This window comes from Psammomys obesus, unplaced genomic scaffold, assembly GCF_907164565.1.
Source record: "Psammomys obesus unplaced genomic scaffold, mPsaObe1.curated_primary_1811, whole genome shotgun sequence".
Classification (NCBI taxonomy): domain Eukaryota; kingdom Metazoa; phylum Chordata; class Mammalia; order Rodentia; family Muridae; genus Psammomys; species Psammomys obesus.
The window spans coordinates 1,423,858-1,446,819 of NW_026590405.1; the positions used below are offsets into that span (position 1 = coordinate 1,423,858).

Genomic DNA, 22,962 nt, shown 5'->3' on the forward strand with positions numbered 1-22,962 from the left:
CAATGACACATACAGAAAAGTACCTGCAGGCATTGCTTGTGCCTCTGAAACCAGCAGGTCACTGAGCAGACTGTGGGGGCAGATCAAGTCCTGAGTGAGCGTGTATTGTTGACATGGGCTCAGCCATATCAAGGACCCCAAGGCCTCAGAGCCACAGAAATGGCAAAGTCTGCCTCTGGTCCAAGTACAGTGTTTACTGTTGACCAGTGTGTGCAAAACCTACCAGCTACAGCTTTCGCCTCCCAGGTGACTGCAACGTGAGACTGCTCCTCTACAGAGACCCCCTTATGCTAGCTAGATTGATGCATGACACAAGCTAGAGTTGTCAGAAGAGGGAGCCTCAAATGAGAAAATGCCTCCCTAAGAGTGGGCTGCAGACAAGCCTGTGTGGCATTTTCTTAATTAGTGATTGATGGGGGAGGGCCCAGCCCATTGTGGGTGATACCATCCCTCAGCTGGTGGTCCTGGGTTCTTTAAGAAAGCAGGCTGAGCAAACCATGGGGAAGAGCAAGCCAGTAAGCAGCACCCCTCCCTGGCCTCTGTATCGGCTCTTGCTTCTAAGGTTTCTGCCCTGTTTGAGTTCCTGCTTGGTTTCCCTCAATGAACTACAATATGTAAGCTAAACAGACCCTTTCTTCCCCATGCTATTTGGTCATGGTGTTTCATCACAGCAAGAAAAACCCTAAGCCACCCAAGTTCCCAGATTACCTAGGTGTCCTCCATCAGAGCAAGCACAGCCCACCAGAGGCTATTGACTCCAGCTTTCATGCACATGTGTCTGTCCTTTCTTCATTCCTGCATTGTCCCAGTCAGGTTTTCAGGACAAAGTCATGCAGGATGCAGCAAGAGACTGAGTCATGGACATGTCCTATGCCCACTTTGACACAAGTCAGGGCCCCCTCCACCTGCCTGGTTCAGGGACTAAGCTGGCCAGGAACAGAAGCGGCCTGCACCAAGAACACAGAAGGCACCAGCGAGTGGAAAAAAACATATGGGGGGGGGGGGGGTCTGAGATGTAGCCCTGGGACACTGGGAGAAGTGGGCTTTGAGCATTTTAGCTAGGAGGGAACAAGCTAAAGGGCTAGGTTTTCCAACTGCAGGTCCCTCTCCACATGAGGCTGACTCGGAAAGAACTGCAGGCCTTGCTGTGTCCCGCTGTTGCTGTGCTACTGGGCAGAGGAAGAGCCAGGTCTATCTACTTCATGAGGTGTAACATTCACCTACGTCTTGCCTAGAGTTAACTGAGTTAATGCGGGACCCAAGGCTAGAGTAACAACTGGAGACACAACCAGTCAGAGGGGTCCCCAAGGAGGCGGGGGCTGACTACCGGACAGGTGATACAATACATACACCAGGAAAACTATAAAGGAGAGTACCTGAAGGCTCAAGGGACCAAGGTTGGCTGTAGACTAGATGAGTCCTGCATTCAGGAGCACGTTCTTCTGGGACATCCTGTGCCCCAAACACATGCAATGAGGCAAGACTCATGGGCACGGAGAAACAGGGCTACTCTTTGGCCAGAGCTATAGATACATGGTCCAAGCTAAGGGGCCCTCCCACATTCCCCAAACCCATCTCTGCCTCACACTAAAACTCCAGTCCATGACCCTCTCAAAGAGGCAGGACATGGGAAATACAAACAACTAAAGGGGCCGAAGGCCACTCTAGAAAAGTTGTGAGAACTCAGATGTGATTCATCCCTTATTTGAGGTTTTATGTACATATATGGGTATGCAAATTTTTAAAACATCCTTATCTGAAGGGTTCAATCAGGTACGATTAACTGTTAAGTTAACCCTCTTGAGAAAGTACTATCAAGTTGGGGCAGGTGAAAGGGTTACCGGTGGCTCCAGGGCCATCCAAACAACAGGGCTTAACAGAGATGCTAACAGGAAAAAGATAAGAGAGAGTTGAAAGGGGCAACACCATGGTAAGGCCTGGTGGTCAACCAAGTTCTTCAGGGTCCAGTTAGCAGTACGGGTGGCCTTAGCTCAGCTGAAACCTAAGAACATCTCACTGTCCCTAAGAAAGGCATACCAACTCCACTGGAGCTATCTAGCCTGGTCACCTTGCTGGGCCTGGCTCAGGAGTAAGGAGCAAGGAACCAGTGTTTCCCGAATGCCTGGACCTTTCTAGATATGGTAACCTTAGTCTCTATGAGGTAGGTCTTGTCACCATTTTATATACACCAGGACCAACAGTTAAGATGTCAATGGTAGGGCCAGGTATGGTAGCACATGCCTTTGATACCAGCACTGGAGAGGCAGAAACAAGTAGATCTCTGGGAGTTCGAGGCCAGCCTGGTCTACAGAGCAAGTTCCGGGACTGCCAGAAACCTACACAGAGAAACCTTATCTTTAAAAAAAAGAAAAAAAAAAAAAAAAAGAAAAGAATGCCTACAGTCACAATACTTGGCAGCCACAAACCCTACTTGTTTTCTGCCTCCTTGTCAATACATAGGCATAGTGTCAATTTTGCACATAAGTTTTATCTATTGTAAGAGTGCTTAGGGATGCATGCTGAGGGATTTATCAATAAAATGCCAAGCAGTTTGAAACTTGCTTCAAAAGTACTTAGGCATGAGTACCAAGGGCAGGCAATGGCACATGGAACTTCTCAACACTATTCTTTCTACTTCAGTGTATTTTAATTTTTTTTCTGGAAAAGTAACACTTTAGTCTGTCCTGCTTTGAGATGACAGGGTCTTTCCAGTTTTCTGTTCGGTTTGGTTTGGTTTTTCACGACAGGATTTCTCTGTGTAACCCCAGCTGTTCTGCAACTCACTTTATAGACCAGTCTGGCCTCAAACTCAGAGGTCCACCTATCTCTGTCTCGAAAGAGCTAGGATTAAAGGTGTGTGACATCACTACCCAGCTAGCCTTGTCTGTCCTGGAACTCAGTATGTATGTAGTCCAGGCTAACTTTGAATGCAAATCTGCCTGTCTCTGCCTCCCAAGTGCTCGGATTAAAGGTGCGCACCAGAACATCTGGCCTATTATCTTTTTAAAAGCACAGGCTAACCCACAGGCAACAGTCAGGCTACCCTCTGTACTCTCACCTCTCCAGAGGCAGGATCTCACCTCTCTTTAGGGATATCACACTCCTCTGGTCCAGCTCCAGGCTCTGCACCAAGGCGCTGGGGTCTATCTGTGTCCTGGCAAAGATGTCATTTTGAACCAATGTCCAGTCCTGCAGTTCCAACAAGAGACAACATCAAGCTGACCTTCGGTTTCAGAGTCACACAGTGAGAAGATGCCAAAGCAAAAATCCTTGACTTCTCAGCCAAGGAGGCCCTGGGAGAGTTTCTCAGCCTGGGGGGCCCCTGTGTCCCTGTTCCCAGATCAGGCCTGTACCTAGGCTGCTCCCTTCTGCCCAATCTACTTGGGAAAAAAAAATCAGAGCAGCCGGGTCTACCATAAAGCAGAGGGGAGCCTCACTGACACAGGCACTGAGCCCTGCCTCCTTGCAAGCCTATGCAGATCCAGGAGTAGCTGAGAAAGGGCAGCACTGCTGTTTTCAACTGCATGAGTAAGCCCTCCCAGGGATGAGCAGAAGGAGACCCTCAAGGAAAGAGCAGAGGGAGTCCTCTAAGCGCGGGTCCTTGGCCACCTGTGAGGACCAAAACCAGGGATACCAACCACGTAGCCTTTCAGCAGAGAGGCAAAGACACAGCTGGCCAAGGGGCCTTAAGAATAACCTCTGTCAACACATGGCTTAAGCTTCAGCCAAGATAGCAAATGAGGAAAATAAGACATCAGAGGCTACACAGCGATGGGAGGACGTAGGAAGGGATGGAAAGAATGCACAGTTTATCGAGATCAACAAACAAACATGCCTGGGAGCCAGGCCTGGTGGTGCATGCCTTTAAAATGGCTCAGTGGGTAAAGGTTCTCCATCAAGGTTGATGACCTAAGTTTAATCCCAGGACCCACATGGTAGGAGTCCTACACCATGGCATTCCTGTGTCCAGACTGATGCGCACAAAATAAAAGTAAAATATGGAATACTTAATAAACAACCAAGTTAGTACAAGAACTGAATCCTTAAAGCTGCAAAGTACATTTAAAGGAATAAATGATCTTGTTTTTATGAACTGAAAAATCAAATATTCTTAAGAGGGCAACATCTCCTAAATTGCTCTAAATACTAGATAAAACTCTATCCTTTATCTGGCAAGAGAGCTCAGTAGGTAAAGATAATGGCCATCAAATTCCATCCCTGGAAACCACATAATAGGAGAGAACTGACTTATCCTCTGTCCTCATGTAGACACAGTAAACATATATAAAAATTATAAAACAAAAAACTCCACAAAACTTTTTTTTTTTTTGCAAAAACTGACAAGAGACCCAGCTAGAGACCCAGAAGTGTCATATAAGATTCTATAAAAGAAAGAGTTTGAGGATCTGTATCTCTAGGGTTAAAATATACAAAACTACTCTAATCCAGGCTGTGTGGTGCTGACATAAAGATCAATGGAACAAAATCAAGAGTTAAAGCTAGCCAGATTTTGGCAAATACCAAAAATACCATTAAGTAGCTGGGCGCCCTCCAGGATATATTTAACTCCTAAGAAATCTCATCTAGTTGGCCATGTGGGGCATGCCTTTAACCCCAGCTCTTGGGAGGCAGAGGCAGGTTGATCTCTTCTGAGTTTGAGGCCAGCCTGGTCTACACAGTGAGTACCAGGACAACCAGGGCTACATAGATAGACCTCATCTCAGGAACACAGCAGAAAGGAAGGACAGAGAGAGGGAGAGATGAAAGAAGGGAGAGAAGGAAGAAAGGAAGAAGGGAAGCAGGATCTCAAAAAGGAGATGGTAGAGTTAAACACTTGCTGTACTTTCAAAGAACCTATGTTTGGTTCCCAGAACAGACATGGTGGCTCACAACTATCCCTAACTCCAGGGGATCCACATCCTCTCTGGCCACTAACAGTACCAGGAACACATGTGGTGCATGCACACGTGCACTCAAAACACACGCATAAAAGATTTTTTAAAAAAAAATCTCATCTGTAAAACGAAATTGTGTCAGCTTTACAGGCGTGTAATACACGGCACACAGCAAATGCTTGAAAAACACGTTTTAGCACTACTGATGGAAGGCCATCAGTCCAGAGTATAGTGGAATGCTCTCCTTCAGCGATGGAGCGCTTCTGGAGCCCTACACTTAAACCGAGAAGGCACAACGGCTAAAGGTGGGCCGGGTCAGGACTCTAACTAGAGTGGCTAGAACCCACATAGAGGAGGCGGCACTCCGGCCCTGCAGGACCCCGGCTCTGTGGGGACCCCAGCCATTCAGGACCCCGGCTCGGCGGACACTTCAGCTATGAGGAGAACCCAGCCCGGCAGGGTCCGTGCTCTACGGAAATCCCGCCCAGCAGAGACCCGACCTTGGCTGGACCGGCGCCCAGCACCTCACCTTTGCCCCTGCTACGGCCGCCGAGGCTTGTGGGAGGGCCGGCTCCAAAGCGCGGGGCACAGAGCCGGGTGCAGCCTCCCCGTCGGGCCTCACGGCTGCCCGGTGAACACGAGCACGCAGCGCCCTCACTTTCCCCATCTTCGCAGGAGGTTTCCGCGGGATAGCAGAGCTGCCACACTAGAGGAACCGCCTTCCGGAAGTGCTCCACGCAGGGCGGAAATAGAAGCCAAGGCTTCGTGGATTGCGTTCAGCCAATCCCCGGAAGTACCTCCCGTAGCGCGTGCGCGGGTGCGGTGCTTACGGCGAGTGCTTCCCCTGTAGTGTTCAAATACTTTGAAGTGCGCCAATGTTTTTGCTACAGGATGCTTACTCTTGTAAAGAGCCAGGGACATAAAAACAACAGAAGCCTCGGGTGCATGTTACGAGAAACGCCATGTTTCTATGGGGCAAGTCTTGGGCAGACTAGGGAGACAAGTTCTTGCGGGGGGCCTTGGCCAAGTGGCCTGTTTTACTCATGCGGGTCTCTTATTTGTGCAGTGTTGCATCTCTTCCTCAAAACAGGTCCTGGGAGTTGGACCGAGTCGTCCACTTAAATGTGAACCAGATGGCGAATGACTTAGAGGCCAACATCTTCCTTCTTGCACAGTCGGCTCCGTGCCCAACAGCCCCTGTGCACCTGTTAGGCCCAGCAAGAGCCTAAATATAAGAAGGTATGAAGAGAACTCAGGAAACTAATCATCCATCGATGCAAAAACGCAAGAGACTCTTCTTGACCATTGTACAATGGGGTCACCCCTGCTGGTCAGCTAGGAGTGGCACCGGGAGACAAAAACCTTAGGTTTTTAAGACACAAGGCGGGAATCTCCTGGGGTTGACTTCTTGGCAATTTAGGATTGGATGAAATGTTTAACTTTTAAAATAATTGGTTAGTTCTGGTCACCCTTAGGTCCAGTCAGCCCTGTCGTAAATATCTGATCTTCAAGTCAGTTTGGAATTTCCTGCCATCCACAGTTAAATGTGGGAGGGTGATTAACTCATCCCATGTCTGTTCTGAGGAGTGGGGGTTACAGGCTTTGGATCAAAGGTCAGGAGAAGGATTGGGGCCATTTGGCCCAGTTTCCAAACAAAGCCCATCTCACCGGCGATTTTTTTTTTCCATTTAGTAGAGATCTCTGCTTGTTCTCTTTCTTATCTCTGCCCTCACAGATGGCTAATGTCAGGAACTTTTACATTCCTCGGTTCTCTGGAGAAGCACTAAAAGGCTTTAATTAACATGGGCCTAAAACTTGCAAATATAAGTTATAAGACAATTAAAAGAAACATAGGTTACAAAGTTAGTCTGATTCTTTCACACCCAGTACCGTATTGCTTTGGAAAAGCAGGGCAAGGATGAGAGGTGATTCCAACTGTTCGTTAAAATGACACCTGTAAAATAAAATGCAAAACAAAGTGGTCTATGGTTGGGGCCCGGAACGGAAAGCTCGACCCAGGCACAGCCAGGGTAGTGGCCTTCCTCTCCTTTTCTACTTACAGTAGAGGGCGTCCTGGATGCCAGGACATCTCTGCTTAGGAGCCACAGTGAGCTACAAAGCCCACAGCTTTATAGGGAGAGCCAGGTGGCCCTCCCAGAAACACACCCACACGCTCAGTATCTGAAGTAGGTGAGCAAGCCAGAGGAAAGGAGACAGTAAGCGTTTTTCCTCTCTGGTTTCTCTTCAGCTTCTGCCTCCAGGTGCCTGCTTGAGCTCCTGCCCTGGTGATAAGCCTGTAAGATATAATGAACACCTTCCTCAAGTTGGCCTCGATACTTTTCACAGCAACAGAGAGCAAACTAGAACAGTGAGGGAGCCGCTGCAGGCCACTAGGATGTCCTCATGGCTCCGTTTCCGCTCGAGGACTGGGGTCAGAGTGCTACCTGGGCATTAATAAATTATCTTGGAAGGGGTGAGTGGCCTCTTCGGTCTTCATATACTCTTTGAGGAGCCTGACTACAAGCCTGCTTGGAGATGACCTGGGAATAATGTTCACTGAACTCTTCACAACCTGGCTTGTCTCCCCTGAGGACCTGGGAGCCAGAGCCACCCTGAAAGCTAGCCTGGCTTTTACCTAGGGCAGGCCCTCTTCGTAACTTCTTTCTCCTTCCCACGCCTCAGCAGTGTTCGGGTCCTGTGTTCTGGGCTGACCTCTAGGAGATGAGCTGTTTAAGGCCAGTTCCAGAGCCAAGGAATGCAGGAGTTAGTTAATTCCTTGGACTCCTCTACTTTTTTTTCTGTCGCTTGAGGGCGCTCGCGTCCCGCCCTCCCCTGGCTCCTTCCTGCCAGTAGAGAGCACTGCACTATTGTCTCCGGGCTGGCCCCGCCCCTCTGGCCCTAGAACAGGCCCTCGCTCCTGGTCCACCCGACAGCCTCAAGACGAGTGGCTGAGTGTAGATGTGAACCACCACCCCCACTCCCCCCGATTCATCCCCAGTCCTACTGCCTCCTCTGCCTGGCTTTTTTTGGGGAGAAGGGCCCTCTTGAGCTTCCCAGAGAGGTGGCCAAGTTGGCTGCGTAAGAGCCCAAGTCTGCCTTGCCTCGGGTGACTTGGTCAAGGCCTGAGCTTCCCAAGCCTCAGTTTCCCTATTTCTATAATGAGGTGGACGGGGTCGAATGGGCTGCTTGAGGACTGCGAGTAAAAGGAGAGGGAGGAAGTGCCTGCTGGCATCTGGAGGTCCTAGGTTCCCAGGGCTGGGCAGGGAAGAGGCCCAAGAGGGTGTTGCCATCTAAAGGGCAGGCACCAAACCACAGGACCCGCAGCGCAACACCCAGCGGCACCTCTGAGGTTCCAGGACCTTCTGGTGACAGAACCTCAAGAGCAGAGTCCTAAGTCTGGCTCCGATCTTGCATGCTTGGCCAGCTGCTCTAGGCAAATCGTCAGGGAAGCGGCCTTCTCTCCTTCACACGTTCCTGGGGAAGGGAGGCCTAAATCTTACCTTAACCCGGTCCACCTGCAAAGGACGCATATTTCCCTGCAGTTCCTCAAAGTCTGGTAATCAGAAAAGAGCTGAGATAGGGCAGGCCTGAGTAAATATCCTTGTGCTGTGACCTCCCAGTCCGGCTGGAGTACGGCTGCCACTGAGTCTCTGGGCAGAGTCTAATCAGGAAGGGGCCTGGTGCCATAGACAGAGAGAGAACCTCTGAGTAGTTGTTACCTCTGCCCTAGTGACCTTTGACTTCTGGCTTTGTTGTTGATGGCTGGATTTAAAGCTGTATTTGGGTGTGTTCAGTGATGCTTGTGGTTAGATTCCCTCCATAGCTGAGATTTTCCTGCTGCCTAGGGTGACCTCCCCTCCAACTTGGCTCCCGAGACTGAGGCAGCCCCATTCTCTTTACACTCTAGGGGAGGAAGGGCCGGCAACTGGTCAAGGGTGTGTGTTCCTGCCTGTTCTTCAGAAAATGATGCGGTGACACCCAGGGCGGTTCAGAGGAAATGAGCAAGGGAAAGACCCATGTCACAATTTCAACAAAGTGCCCAGCACTGAAGGGACTGGAGACCTGGCAGCCCTGATGGCCTTGTCCTCAAGGGTCAATTACCGGACGGGCCCCATCCTTTCAGCTCTGACTCTTTTCCCATTGAGTCAGCCTGCTGGGGTAGGTAGGCCTGGTTTCCAGGGCCTGAGGGCTTCTGTGAAGTTGATTTATAATAACCTCCTTACTTATAAAATGGATACATAATTATTTTTAAAAAATTGAAAAATACCAAGAGTCAGCTAAAAGTTGACACCTCTTGGATTCCATTGCCCAGAGCTACAGTGTGGCAACCCTGGCTGGCTCGTCCAGGGTCTGGGTGCCAGATCCAGAGCTGACTACAAACACTGCTATTATCTATCTTTAGATCTTTACCCCAGGTCAACAAGGCCATTGTGTTTACATTCTGTTTCTGAGCCCCAAGCTGGTCCAGCTACCACCAGTTTGTTTACTTGTTGTTTTGTTTTTTGAAACAGTCTCTCCTTGTAGCCCTAAAACTTGCTATATGGGCCAGGATGGCCTTGAACTCAGAGATCCATCTGTCTCTGCCTCCTGAGTACTGATATTAAAGGCATGCATCAAGCCGGGTGTGGTGGTACACGCCTTTAATTCCAGCATTTAGGAGGCAGGCCGATCTCTGTGAGTTTGAAGCCAGCCTCATCTACAAAGAGAATTCTAGGACAGCCAAGGCTACACAGAGAAACCTTGTCTGGGGATGGGGAGGAAGGCATGTGCCACACCCAGGTCACGTATTATTATTCTTTATACTCCATTTGGGGGGGTGGCTATTGGTCAGTCCCTCTCGGAGCTAGCCTCCTACCTAACACTAGGGAAATGCAAGAAAGTGGCGGTGGCATTTGTATTGAAACTTTCAGAACTAAAAAGTGTGAGTTGGGCAGGGGATGGGTTCAGGAATGATACCAGTGTGTTCAAAGATATGAGAGATGACTAGATTTGAGAGAAGCCCAGAGCCGGGCGTAATGTGAGTATGGGTAGGCCTTCCTGGTATCCAGTGCAGGGATGGTGTGAGAAACAGTCTCTCTGTGGTTCTCATTGCTCAGACTCTCAAGCTAATCCTTCTTTGGGGGCAGCGAGGGGAGCTGCTTCCCTTATCAAGGCCTCTAGACTCCATGTTGCCCTCGCCTTGCCCTCTTGCCCTCTTGCCCTCTTGCCCTCTTGCCCTCTTTTCTTGGGGAAGGCCGAGATCTGACCACTCCACATCCCGAAGATGAGGGTAGTGATGGATTAAATAAAACAGAATGAGCTAGTGGCGAGACGAAGCTATATTATATTAATACAGATTTATTGGGAGCAGCAGAGGGAGGGGGAAGGAGGGTGCATGCTGGGGGGGAGAGGTAAGAAGGGGGGAAAGGGGAAATAAATAACGGAAATGGGTCTGGATTCTATAGTGGAAGGGCCTCTGGGAGAGAAGTCCCAGCAGGGTAAGGCAGCCATGCCCTGCAGCAGGCAGGGACTTTTAACAGGTAGACTAACTTGATTCCTCCCATTAAAGAGGCTCACACAGATCCAGAAAAATCAGGAAGAAATATCTGTGTAAGTTCAGATGAAACTTAGTGAGCTACCCAGGGCTAGTGAGGTCATGGACTACAAAAGACCTACTAGACCAACCTAATTCCTTCCTACATTCTGTCCTTATACCCACAAATAAGTGTAGCTCTCTACCTTCATCAAAGAATCTTCTTTGCCTCTATATATGTATGTGTGTGTGTGTGTGTGTGTGTGTGTGTGTGTGTGTGTATACATATACATATACATATATATGAGAGGGGGGCCAGATGGTGGTGCACACCTTTAATCCCAGCACTCGGGAGACAGAGGCAGGTGTATCTCTGTGGGTTCAAGACCTTCTAGAACAGCCAGGGCTACACAGTGAAATGCTGTCTTGAAAAACAAAACAAAATGAAAATTGAGAGGGAAGATGGGAGATGGCATGGCAGAAATTGGAGGGGGAAAATGATGTAATTATATTTTAACTTAAAATATGTTACATTAAAAATTGGATTTTTTTAAGCTCAAATGAACACTTTCCACTCCACAAACAAAAAAAAATCAAAAGTAATTTCACCATACTCCATAATCTCTGATCACTTGGGCTGAATCTCATCCATATCTCCCCTGTGAAACACACACACACAGTGTGAGGGATGGAACCCAAGGCCTCACGAAGCACTAAACATAATCTCTACCCCTGAGCTGTACCCCAGTGCCCCATTTTGGATTAGTGACATCTTCACATGTTCTGAGCATCTGCTGTGAGCCAGGCCTGTTGCAGGAGCCTGTCACGTGGCCCCAGTTGTCCTCAAATGCTGGCAGTTAAGGGAAACTGAAGCGTAGAGAAGAAAAAGGCTTGGAGTATCCTCAGGGTCTGACCCACATGCTTGTAGGCCATGCCATGCCCTGTTGCTCCCTCAACAGCTGTGACCCCCAAGCAGACAGAGGAACAGAGAGAGGACCCAGAGAAACATGATTGCAGAAATCAGGGTGAGGAATGCCTTTGCTTTGATGAATAGAGTCAGGACCTTCAACTTGGCACTCACCGGAGGATGTCAGCTAGCTCCCTTCCTACATTAGTGGAAACCGCACACTGAGCAGGAAACAGTGGTTTAGTAAGAATTGGAAAGAGAAGTGACACAGGCCGAGGGCAAGCAGAGGTCTAACCTAGGTGGGGCCTGGGTTGGGGTTAGGGGCCTCCCATCTGATTTAGGAATCTCTGATAATCCCACAGATCAGCATGGCCCTTGGAGGGGAGCAGATTGGACTAGTGGGAAGGCATTTTGACCTTCATGTTTCAGTAATGAAAACGTTAGTTCCTCTGTTTTTCTCCAACCCCCATGCTCCTATGTTGCAGTTTGGTTTTTAATTTTTAATCAATTCTAAATATATATATCTATTTAGACACAGTTTCTCTGTGTAGCCCTGCCTGGATGTCCTGGAACTTGCTTTGTATACGAGGTTGGTCTACCTGCCTCTGCTTCCCAAGTGCTAGGACTAAAGGCCAATACTGCCTGGCTTTAATCTGTCCTTAACCCCTTTGTTATTCAGTGCTGAGCTAAACTGTAATTATATTTCTGTGTAAAACTTTCTATTTCTCCTACAGAGTTGATAATTGCTTAATTTTTTTTTTCTGCCTTGCTCAACCTCTTCTGTCTAAGAGCCATGGTTCCCCTCCTTCAGGCATGTCTGTAAAATGATTCTCAGAATAATGTCCGCATAGCCTAGCCTGTCCATCTCTAAGGAAAGCTAGGAATTTGGGTTTAGCAGTCCTGCGAGGGCCAAAGTCCTGATGCTCTTGAACACGGTGACATCTTTTGGTAAATCAAGGAAGCAAGAATTTGGCTTCTTCAGCTCCTTCCCACAAAGAGGAAGACAAAGGCGAAAGAGACTGTCTTGGGGAAAGCGGTTGGGTGAGAAGCCATTGTGGTCAGGACTGTGAGGGCATGGGAACAGCACTGCTTCTCCTGTCCTTCCTGTACTCATACCTGTCTGGGCTGGGATCCCCTTCTGTCTGTTTGTGTGTTTCAAAAGGACCAAGGAAGAAAGAGCCCAGAGCATACTGCACTCTGGCCACAGGTTTCCTGGGCCGCATCTCAACATATCTCTCCCAAAACAGCTCTTGACTGTCTTCTCCTTTCACCTCCTCCTCCTCTGCCAGCTCCGCCTCCCGCCCCTGGCTCACCACAGAGGGGGCCAGCACTAAATCTATGCTGCAAAAGGAAGTCTCTCAGGGGAAGGAGTCAAAAAGGAAGAAGCAAAAATGGGTGCAGGGCATGAAAATACCAGAGTTGGGCCAGAGGGAAACTTGAACGGGTCAGGAATGGGAGGAGGGGATTTAGGGTGGTGAGGGAGAGCAGTCTGTGAGCATTCTGTGATCTTCTGAGTGTACTGAAAGGACAAAGCGTGTCCTGCCTCAGTTCTTCCCTCCTGCTCTGTCTGCGGGCACTGCTCCCCCCTCCCCCACCCCGCCATCATGGGCAGGCTTGCTGGTACCGACCTGCAGTTCTATCCCACACTGTTCTTTCTCAATGACCCTCTGGCATCCCCTCAGCGTCAAGTGTATCACCTCTTCCCAGAATCCTACTTATCATAGTGGTAACTGATTGAAGTGGGGCTAGGAGGCACATGGAAGTGATTGGATGGGAAGAGAAAAGAATGATGCGGGCACACCCACACAGACAGACACCCACACCCACACACACACCCACACACACACACATACATGCACACACCTGCTCCTCTGAGACTCCCCATCTTCTACTTTCTTTCTGTCTTTTTTTTTTTTTTTTTTTTTTTTAGTTAGAATCTGACAAAGCCAAAGATGGTATTGAACTTCTGACCCTCCTGCCTTCATCTTCCAAGTACTGGGATTATAGGCATGTACCACCCCTGGGGCAATGCTAGGGACTGACTGAACCCAAGGCTTCGTGGATGCTGACCAAGGTCTCTGACCACTAACCTGTAACTCTTCTCTCTGTCCTGCTTCCTTCTAACTCTTGCCCGCCAGGCCTGCTGCTGACCTCCTTGCCTCTTTAACACAACTCAGTGTTCTATAGGGCCAATGGCTCGCCTTCTGTACCAGCGAGAGCCCTCACCCACCCTTGGTGGGTTTGGTCTCCTACAGGCGTGGGTGAAAGGGGCACAGATCAAACTGCTGGGCCTACAAAAGTGGAAGCCGACTCCCAGAATCCGACTCCAGTCCTCCCCCCCCTCCAGCCTGGCTCCTGCTTGGAGCAGTTCAGGAACAGTAAAGGCACAGGGCTGCATCTCAGCACTTCTGTGGGATCCATGCATGGTCCTACTCTCTGGGACCACACCACCCTCTCAACTTGGACCAAATACAACCAAAACACCAGTAGCTTGCCCACTAGCTGCTTTAGCCTTGTGCCCAGCTGGCCATCTCTGGCCCTCTACTTTCGTAGTGTGAAGTGAGAGGCCGGTAGCTCCCTGCTCCTCCAACACCATGGTTTTCCTCTAGGTATGGGCACGCCTTGTGTTAAAGATGGACTGCTTCCTGTGCATGCCAGGATTTCACATAAAAAAAAAAAAAAACCTGTGAATGGGCTTTGATTTCCAGCTTTGGGGACACGCAGAGCATCAGATATACAGATGGGTGTTGTGCAGGGTCTATGAAAGGTAAGCCAGATGAGGCGGTGTCTCCAGGTGCTGGCCTGCCTGCCCTAGAGTATCCCTGTGTGGAAGCCCTGTGGGAAATCAGAAGGGAGCGTGAGAGAAGGAAGGTGGTGAAAGGAGGCAAGCTCGAACCTGCACACACACGCACACACACACACGCACACGCACACACACACACACACACACACACACACACTCACACACACCAATACAACTGAGCCTCTAGGCAGGGGGTGGTGTCTCCCCTGCTGTGTCATTACGGCTGTGCTCCGCTCACGCCTAAAAATCCTGCAGTCCTGCTCAGCCATCCATTCCAGGTTCTCAAAGTCAGGTTGAGTGCTCAGCTTTGCCCCTGCCCTGTCTCCCACTGCACGCTTTCCTGTTTTTCAAGCCCTCATCAGCTGTCAAGAGGTTGGATTATTTTGGCTCCTTCCAGTCTCCCACAACTTCCAACCGTCCTTGCCTTGTCAACTCTGAGCAGTTCAGCATGCCAGTCTCATCTCCCCTGGGTTCAGAAGTGAACCCTTCCTGCACTTTCTTAATCTACCTGCATTGCCACATTTGGGGCTGGCTTCATTCTGGAAGTAAAGACTCAGGTTTTGAAATCCCATCTGCCCATATCTGTCTTGAAACTGGTGCCATGAGCCATTGGCACTTTGTGTGATGATTGTCGAGGTGGCTGGGCTGAACTCCGTGGCTTAGAATTCTGTTTTTTGTTGATCTCTCCTGTTTTTCCATTTTTCCCTTTCTTTTTTTCCATTTTCACCTTTTTCAGTGTGAATATTTATACTGCTACATTTCTATCCAGGAACTGTCTCTCGATGATTGTTATATAGATGCGACAGTGAGTGCTTATTGTCAAATGACAGGTCTTAGAGTCACCTTGGAGACAGACTTCTGGGTGTATGAGTTAATTCTGTTGCTGTGAAAAAACCGCTATGACCTAGGCTATTTGTAGAAGGAAACATTTATTTGGGCTTACAGTTCTAGAGAGGGAGTCCATAATGCTGGGGTGGCGTGGGAGCATGGGGCCGGAGCAGGAAGCCAAGAGATCACATCTCAACTGCAAACACAGAGCACAGAAAGCAAACAGGAAATGGGGCAAGGCTATGAAGCCCTCAAATCCTCCCCCAGTGACTCACTTCCTCCAGCAGGGCCCCACGTCCTAAACATTCCATAACCTTCCAAAACACTGCCACCAACCAGGGATCAGCTATTCACATAAGTGAGCCTGTGAGTGATGGGGGTGAGGTAGAGATGGGGGGTGAGTAGGGGGACTAGGAGCTGAGGGGAGAGCCGGGGAGCGGGGTGTGTGTGTGCAATTTCATTCAAATCACCACAGTGTGTCTGTGAGTGACTTTCTAGACTAAGTTAAATGAGGGGGAAATACCCAACCTGAATATCGGAGGCACCATCCCATGAGCTGGAGTCCTGGACTGAATAGAAAGGAAGCAATGAGCTGAGCACAGGCATTCATTTCTGCTTCCTGACTATGGATGCAAAAGGACCAGGGACCTCACACTCCTGCCAAGCTTCCTCGTCATGATGGACCGTGTCCCTTCTTAAACTGTAAAGCAAGCCAGCACTTGAGAGCTAGAGGCAGGCAGATCTCTGAGTCTGAGACCAGAGAGAATTCCTGGACAGTTCCAGGACTACTCAGAGAAACCCTGTCTCAAAAACCCAAAACCAACCAACAAACAAAGGAAACAAATCCCGTAAGCCAAAATAAACCCTTCCTCTTCTAAGCAGCCATTTGTAGGCATTTTATCAGAGTAATGAGATTCACAATGAATACAGTAAAAGTGGTTTTATTTTAATTAATTAATTTTTACGTTTCCTGGACATGGGGCCTAACACAGTAAGCTTCAATGGCTGCTACAGGGGATTACAATCCATACACTAAACACTTAACAGGAGTATTTTACAACTTGAGATGAGATAGATCCATGATGCTGAGAACCGGCCCATCCATCTCTGTAACAATCCTCCTCTCCCACATCCCAGCCTCTGCTAACCACTCTTCTACCCTTTGTTTACTTTTTTCTTTTGTTTTGTTTGTTTGAGACAGGGTCTCATGCTATAGTTCATGCTGGCCTGGAACTCACTGCGTAGCCTGCTAGCAATCCTCCAACCTTAGCCTCTCAAGTGATAGTATCATAGGTGTAAGTCCTTATGCCCTGCTTTGCTCTCTCCTTTGAGATAATTTTTTTTTTTTTTTTTTTTTGGCTTTTCAAGACAGGATTTCTCTGCATAGCCCTGGCTGTCCTGGATTTGCTTTGTATACCAGGCTGTTTTTAAACTGTCAGAGATTCACCTGCCTCTGCCCTCCTGAGTGCTGGTACTGAAGGCGTGTGCCACCATGCCCAGCCTCGAGATCAACTTCTAGCTTCCCCACATAATCAAGAAACAAGAGGTTCTCTGTGTGTGTGTGTGTTGTCTGATTTATTTCACTTACTATAATGATTTATAATTTCACGAACCTACTTTCCGTGTGTGTGTGTGTGGCTGAGTAATATTTCATCATGTGTATGGGCCATATTTTTTTTTACCCATTCATCCATCAACACACTCCACATTTGGTTCTGTTTTCTTTTGTTTTGTTTTGTTTTGCTGTTGTGCATAGAGCACACTAATTTCCTATCACTGATATTTGCCCAGTGAACATCAGCGGGTATGCTAGTTCCATTTTGTGGGTTTTTGAGGAAGTTCTGTTTCTCCATATTAGACATGCTAACTGGCATCCCTACCAGAACTTCATAGGGTCCCCCCTTCTCCAAACCCTCACTGCATCTGCCATTCTTTGCCCTGTAATAGCCACTCCGATGGGGCAAGGGGACTTCTCCATGCCCTGTGGCTTTGATTTGTATTTCCCCTGTGATATAGGGATGCTTAGCATATTTTCATATATGTTGGCTATCTGTACATTTCCTTTCAAGAAACAGATGATCAGATCATTTGCATAAAATTAAAGTGGGTTTATTTCTCTTTTTTGCTATAAAACTTGTTTGAAAAGAATCTCACCTTTGTGCTAAAAAAAAAAAAAAAAAAAAAAAGGATTACTGGAGAGATGGCTCAGCAGTTAAGAGTACTTACTGGCTGCTCTTCCCAAGGTCCTGAGTTCAATTCCCAGCAACCACATGATGACTCACAACTATCTGTCATGGAATCTGATTCCTTCTTCTGGTGTGCACTCATAGACATAAAATAAATAAACAAATCTTTTTAGGGGTTATTTTTCTAAATCTCCCATCCCCAACACACACCACAGGCAGCCTGTCCTGTCACCAAGGCTTCCTTGCCACGATGGCCCATATCCCCTGTGAGTCAGAATGAATCCCCCGCCCCTTAAATTTCTCCTTGTCAGGTGTTTGGTTTCAATGATGGGAATGACCACTGACCCCATGCTAAAGCCTACTGCAGGTCTGTGGCTCCATCGTTTTGCTCCTGTATCAGTTTATAGTTTGTGAAGTTTGAAAAGCAATATAGATTGTGGTGTCTCTCTGTGCAGTGTGGCGTCTGTCCGTGTTTGTATGCTTGTGAGAGAGCACACCAGAGGTCAACATCAGGTGTCTTCCCCCTCCACCTCATTTTTTGAGACAGAATCTCTTTATTGAACAACTTGGAGCTCACCAATTAGCTAGGCTGGCTGACCAGTGAGCCTCAAAGATCCTACTGCCTCCAGATCCCCAGCTCTGGACTTACAGATGAACACAGCCACACCCAGCCTTAGAAGTGGCTTCTGGGGATCTAAACTCGGGTCCTCAAGTACATGCAGCAAGCACTGCCCCCCACCCCCCAGCCATCTCTCTGGCCTCTGAATTGTGGTATTCCTGGGTGGTATTTGTTAGTATTTTCTACATATATGCATAGATCTTTCCTTCCTTAATCTTAGTCTCTGATCTTTTTTGATATAGGATCTTGCAGTATTGCCTGGCTGATCTTCAATTCACAGTAATCCTCCTGCCTCAGCCTCCTAAATGCTGGTAATACAAGTATGAACCATTTCGCCTGCTTTCTAACACTGTTCTTTTATTGGTTCATCTGATGGTCTCTTTTGCACTTTTTTTTTCAACTGTGAGAAAAATACTGAACTGTGTTCAAGGGTGTTAACTTCACCTTCTTGCAGCCCCCATAACCACCATCACCAGAACATCCTGCAAAACTGAAACTATCCCCACTCAACAGCTTTATCTTCATGTAAATATTTCTTTAAAAATTCTATGAAATATATAATGTATAGGAATAGTAGCATATGGAGACGCCCAGGTCTCCAACCATCACACTTTCACGGTGGTCAACTCATGGCCATTCTTGTAGCCACACCCAACGCCAACCCCCATCCTGATCACAATGAAGAAAATCTGAAATATTGTATCGTACCATTTGCAAACATTTCAGCCCGTAAAATTCTAAAGATAGGGGGTAGTGAGGTGTGACCATGAAACGTCATCACTGAAAAAATTGACAACGGTTTCTCAACATAGCTGAGCATCTCCAATCTTGGACTAAAAGGTTCCCACTCCTCATCTCTCTTTCTGCTCCCTCTGGTCTTACAAGTTGTCATGTGGAGACTGTGATTGAGTACCTACAATGTGACTTAGCTCATCACTCTGTGCCCCATATTTTCTGCCCAGGAACCTTCCCCCAACCTCCTTCCTCCCACTCACCTGCTTCCTTCAGTGGGCTACCGCCTCCACCCGTTCCCTTGTAAGCTGGGTCCCTCTCCCACACTGAGAGCCCACAAAATCAGCCTGTTTTCTGTTCCCTGCGTCCCTACGTCTTCTTGACATGCTAGAGAGCCCCTTGATGCCTTCAGCGACCGCTACATCCAACAGCAGCCCCTCCTCTCTTGCGGCAAAAGCTTGTCAGCACCTACAGGTCCCACCCTCTGTCAGTGTCTCTTCTCTAACATCCCACGTGTAAAGGGGCTGGGGTGAGACCCACATGTGGGCCAACCAGCCCTATGTCACTCAACTTCCGCCTGGGTGCTGACTTAGAACAGGAAGCATCAGGCTGGGGCCTCAGCCGCTGTGCTCTGTAGACATAACCACAGAGCCAGCTGGAAAGAAGCAAGCAAAGACATAGCCAGTCACCCAGACTCACAGAGTGGAGGCTTCCTGGGACTGAGAGGGGTGAGTGCAGGGCTCCTGTGTTCAGGTAGCTCTTACAGAAAATGCTTTTCTTATGGAATTTCCCTTCATGACCCCAGCCCCAGAATGGGCCCTGGTAGCCTTTCCACATCCCTCACCCAGCCTATGTGGCAGGAAAAGGTCTTGAGATCTTTTATATGTGGCTTCTGGTTAGTCAGCCCCTCCTGACTGATGTCCGCTGAAGGCAGGCGTGGTGCCACCCTAGGGCAGAGGGTCCCAGGAGATCTGGGAACTTCTGTAACTGAATGTGGGTCAGCAGGCAGAGGACTGTGTTGATCCCCCTCTCTGTGGTGGTGCCTGGACGAGTGGGGCTGAGGAAGAGCAGCTATGGCAGCTCAGTGGGAATGACCGGAACAAGCTGTGGCGCTGTGTGCTGTCACCCACCTACCATGAATGGAAGTAGATAGCTGTGGTCATGAGGTGGAGCAGGAGGAAGAGCTACTGAAATGTCCGTTACCACCATCTGCGTTATAATGGAGGGACTTGAGATCTTTGTGTTTTAGGAAGGGACTTCTCAGTCTAACCTGTAAGTCTCTGGGACCTGGGCTACAAACCACTTAGCCTAGCCCACAGCATACCAACCAATGAGGAAGTCCCCTGCCCAACAATCCCACACACAGTGGTGGCCAGGCCTGGGGCCGGCAACCGCTGAGCCACATTCCAGACAGAGGGGAATGGAGGCACCCAGTCCTATGAGATTGGCCTCCTGGGGCTATAGCTGCTGAGGGGCTGGCTGATCCTGTGAGGTGATTTCCCTGAGGTCAGGTCTCAGGTGGCAGACACCCTTTCCATTTCCAGAGTGAGTGAGCAGATTAGTAATTGTTGATATCTGCCACATACATGAGTTAGGCCCAGGGACCTCTGCCAAAGCAGGAGTGAAATGAACAAACCCTAGAAGTTAGATGGCTTTGGAGAGGCCCAAGTTGCCTATCTCTATCTTTCTCCAATAGTTCTGTTTTTCTATTGACATAGGTGGACACAGTCTTGCCAAAGGCATGCGTTGTGCTGGGGCAAATTATAGTCGATTGTAGGGGTGGAGGAACCATACAATCTTCCTTTGCAGGAAGTTCTGCACAGGGGCTCTCTTCAATACAGGGCCTGAGAGAAATTGTTCTGCTCTCTGAGCAGAAAGGGTGTGAGCTGGGTAGGCCACTGGACTCTGAAACGAGAGGGTGGGCTGGCCAGCTCCACTAACTCCAAGTGTGTGTAGTCAACAATGATTCAAAACTCACTTCCCAGTTCCCGCCAACTCTAGCTTTGTCACTCAGGCACAGGTGGCCCTCTGCAGATGGTAGGGTTGTAGAGAGGGGTGAATGGGGCGTGGTCACTGCATAGGACCCTGGTGGGATGGCTCTGTGGGGAGGAGCAGGTCCTGAATCAGCCCCTCCATTCACATCCCTGCCCTTTGGGCCTGTCTGAAGCTGTTTCAGCTGAGGTTCCCAAATGCACTCAGTCACCCAGAGCTTACAGTTCAAGCCCCTGAATAAAACAAAATAAAACAACTGAAGGTGCCCTCCGCCTGGATACTGGGAGACCTTGGGAGATGTTCAGGAGATAACCCTTGGGCAGCCAACCCAGTGCTGGCTGTGTCTGGTCTCCATTGTATTTTGCATAAATGGGACCTCAAATGGGAGTACTAGATCCCTCCCAGGCCCCACATGGCTGAGTGAATCCCAGGCCCCGTGGAGCGGGTCTCTGTGACACTCCTACAGTGAGGGGTAAAGCCAGGCTGAGACAGGTAGCCCAGGTGTGCCGAGTGGCTGGAGCCAGGTGGCTGCTGACTCCTGCACTCTCCGTGAAGCCCCTATCTCTGCTGCCTGGGGTCCAGGCCTTCCCTCTGTATGAGGATACTGCACATAGTTGGTGTGACAGGATTTGCTTGAAGCCTTGGGGGGGGGGCAGCAAGTGAAGGCCAAGGTCACTCTGAGCTCCAAGCAGGCAGTCTTCTAGTCCTTTTTCAGGGAAGAGCAGGCTGGTGGCATAGCCAGGGTCCTTATCATAAAGCTGGGGTCAGGTCCCCCGTCATCATCCAACAAGTGATTTCTGGGTAAAGAGTTGGCCCATACGGGGTGATGTACAGAGCTCAGATCAGGCCCTGGATCGTGCTGGGTATGTGCCCTCCTTGGGAAACAGAGCTTCTGGGCTACTCACCCTCCTGGCATCAAGGCAGCCAACACTGGAATAAGGAGCTGACGGGCCTTCTCCTGCTGGGTTTCCCCAGGATCCCAGTGAACACTGACCTACCCGTGCAGCCAGTCCAGAGATGGTCTGTGTGGGATCTAAGAAGGTTGGAACCCACTACCGCTTGGCACTGCTGGGGAAGATAAAGGCACTAAAGTGCCTTGACTGCTTCAGGAATAGGCCAAGGAGGAAGCCATAGATCAGCCTCACAGTGCTATTTTACAGCATCACCACAGCAGCTCCCTGAAAACTGGGCCTTAATGCAGGCACACATGCAGGCAGAACATTCTAGACATAATAAAAAGAGCAGCTATGTCTGTAGTAGCCAAAAGAGGCCAGCAAGCACTTGTTGGGTGAATGACTGAATAACTGAGAGAGTGAAGCAGCTAGCAAGTGAAGGACTGGTGAACAGGTTCCCATACCAGTGTGAGGTCATGTTCACTCTTCTCACTGTCATGATGGAACTCTCCTCAGGAATGTTGGAAATGGAGACAGAAACACTAATAATTTTTGGGACCTTGAGAAGTAATTTCTTTCCTTTTTAAAAATTATTTATTTATTATGTATCCAGTGTTCTGCCTGCCAGAAGAGGGCACCAGATCTTATTCTAGATGGTTGTGGGCCACCATGTGGTTGCTGGGAATTGAACTCAGTGGAAGAGCAGCCAGAGCTCTTAACCTCTGAGCCATCTCTCCAGCCTTCTTCCTTTGTTTTAATTAAAAAAAAAAAAAAAGATTTATTATGTATACAATGTTCTGCCTGCATGTACCTCTGAGCCATCTCTCCAGCCCTGGAGACAGGTTTTTAATGTAGCCCAGGTTGGCTTGAAATTCATTCAAGAATGGCCTTGAACTTCTGACCCTCATGCCCCCATCTCTCCTTTATTTTCTAAAACTGAGTTGAATACGTTCCTCTTCATTCTGTGTGTGTGTGTGTGTGTGTGTGTGTGTGTGTGTGTGTGTGTGTGTGTTCCTTTGGGTGTTTGAGCAGAGGTCAGAAGACCTCAGCTGTCATCCTACAACCCACCTCCTTTAAAACAGGGTTTCTCACCGGTCTGGAGCTCTAGGATCCCAAATGTAGTATTTTGGAACCCAGCTCCTCCATCTATTCCTGTGGGCCATTTGTCCTAATTAACTTTGTCAGTTTTACTCAGCATTAAGTCAACTGAGGAACTTCCTGGACCAGACTATCCTGTGGGTGTGTTTATGGGGAAATATCTTGATGATTAATCAGTGTAGGAGGGCCCATGCCACTGTGCTCAGCGCCATTCTCTGGACAGGTGGTCATGGGCTGTATAGAAAACTAGCCAAGCATAAGCCTGTGGGAGAGTGAGGGTTCCTCCATCTTTTCTACAAGCTCCTGCCCTCTCTTCCCTCAAAAATGACTGTAACCTGTAAGCTGAAATAAACCCTTTCCTTCCCTATCTTGCTTGTGGTCAAAGTATTTTTATCACAGCAACAAAAAGGAATTAGGGCATCCCTCATCCCTGTGTCTGCACAGAGCTCTGAATCCTAGATCCAGTGTTCTGAAGCCAGCTGCTCGCTCTGTTTCTG

At 48.8% G+C, this 22,962-nt stretch overlaps 2 protein-coding genes across 4 annotated transcripts in view; one reads left to right on the plus strand and one right to left on the minus strand.

Annotated features, from left to right (window-relative positions):
• Slx9 (SLX9 ribosome biogenesis factor) overlaps window positions 1-8,579 on the minus strand; it is a 32,384-nt gene extending 23,805 nt beyond the window's left edge. Inside the window, exons 1-4 of one of the 3 annotated variants that reach the window (XM_055607106.1) lie at window positions 8,396-8,577; window positions 6,956-7,189; window positions 5,425-6,849; window positions 3,081-3,189 (exon numbers count right to left, since the gene is read on the minus strand). In XM_055607106.1, coding sequence (XP_055463081.1) covers window positions 3,081-3,189; window positions 5,425-5,562 — 247 coding nt within the window. In that variant the 5' untranslated portion in view covers window positions 5,563-6,849; window positions 6,956-7,189; window positions 8,396-8,577. Of the gene's footprint in view, window positions 1-3,080; window positions 3,190-5,424; window positions 6,850-6,955; window positions 7,190-8,395 lie in introns of all 3 variants that reach the window. The other 2 variants (XM_055607107.1, XM_055607105.1) reach the window with 2 other exon arrangements.
• A 10,527-nt stretch (window positions 8,580-19,106) lies between these two features.
• Itgb2 (integrin subunit beta 2) overlaps window positions 19,107-22,962 on the plus strand; it is a 29,569-nt gene continuing 25,713 nt past the window's right edge. The window contains exon 1 of the mRNA XM_055607060.1: window positions 19,107-19,210. The gene's annotated coding sequence lies outside the window, so the exon portion shown is untranslated. The remainder of the gene's footprint in view (window positions 19,211-22,962) is intronic.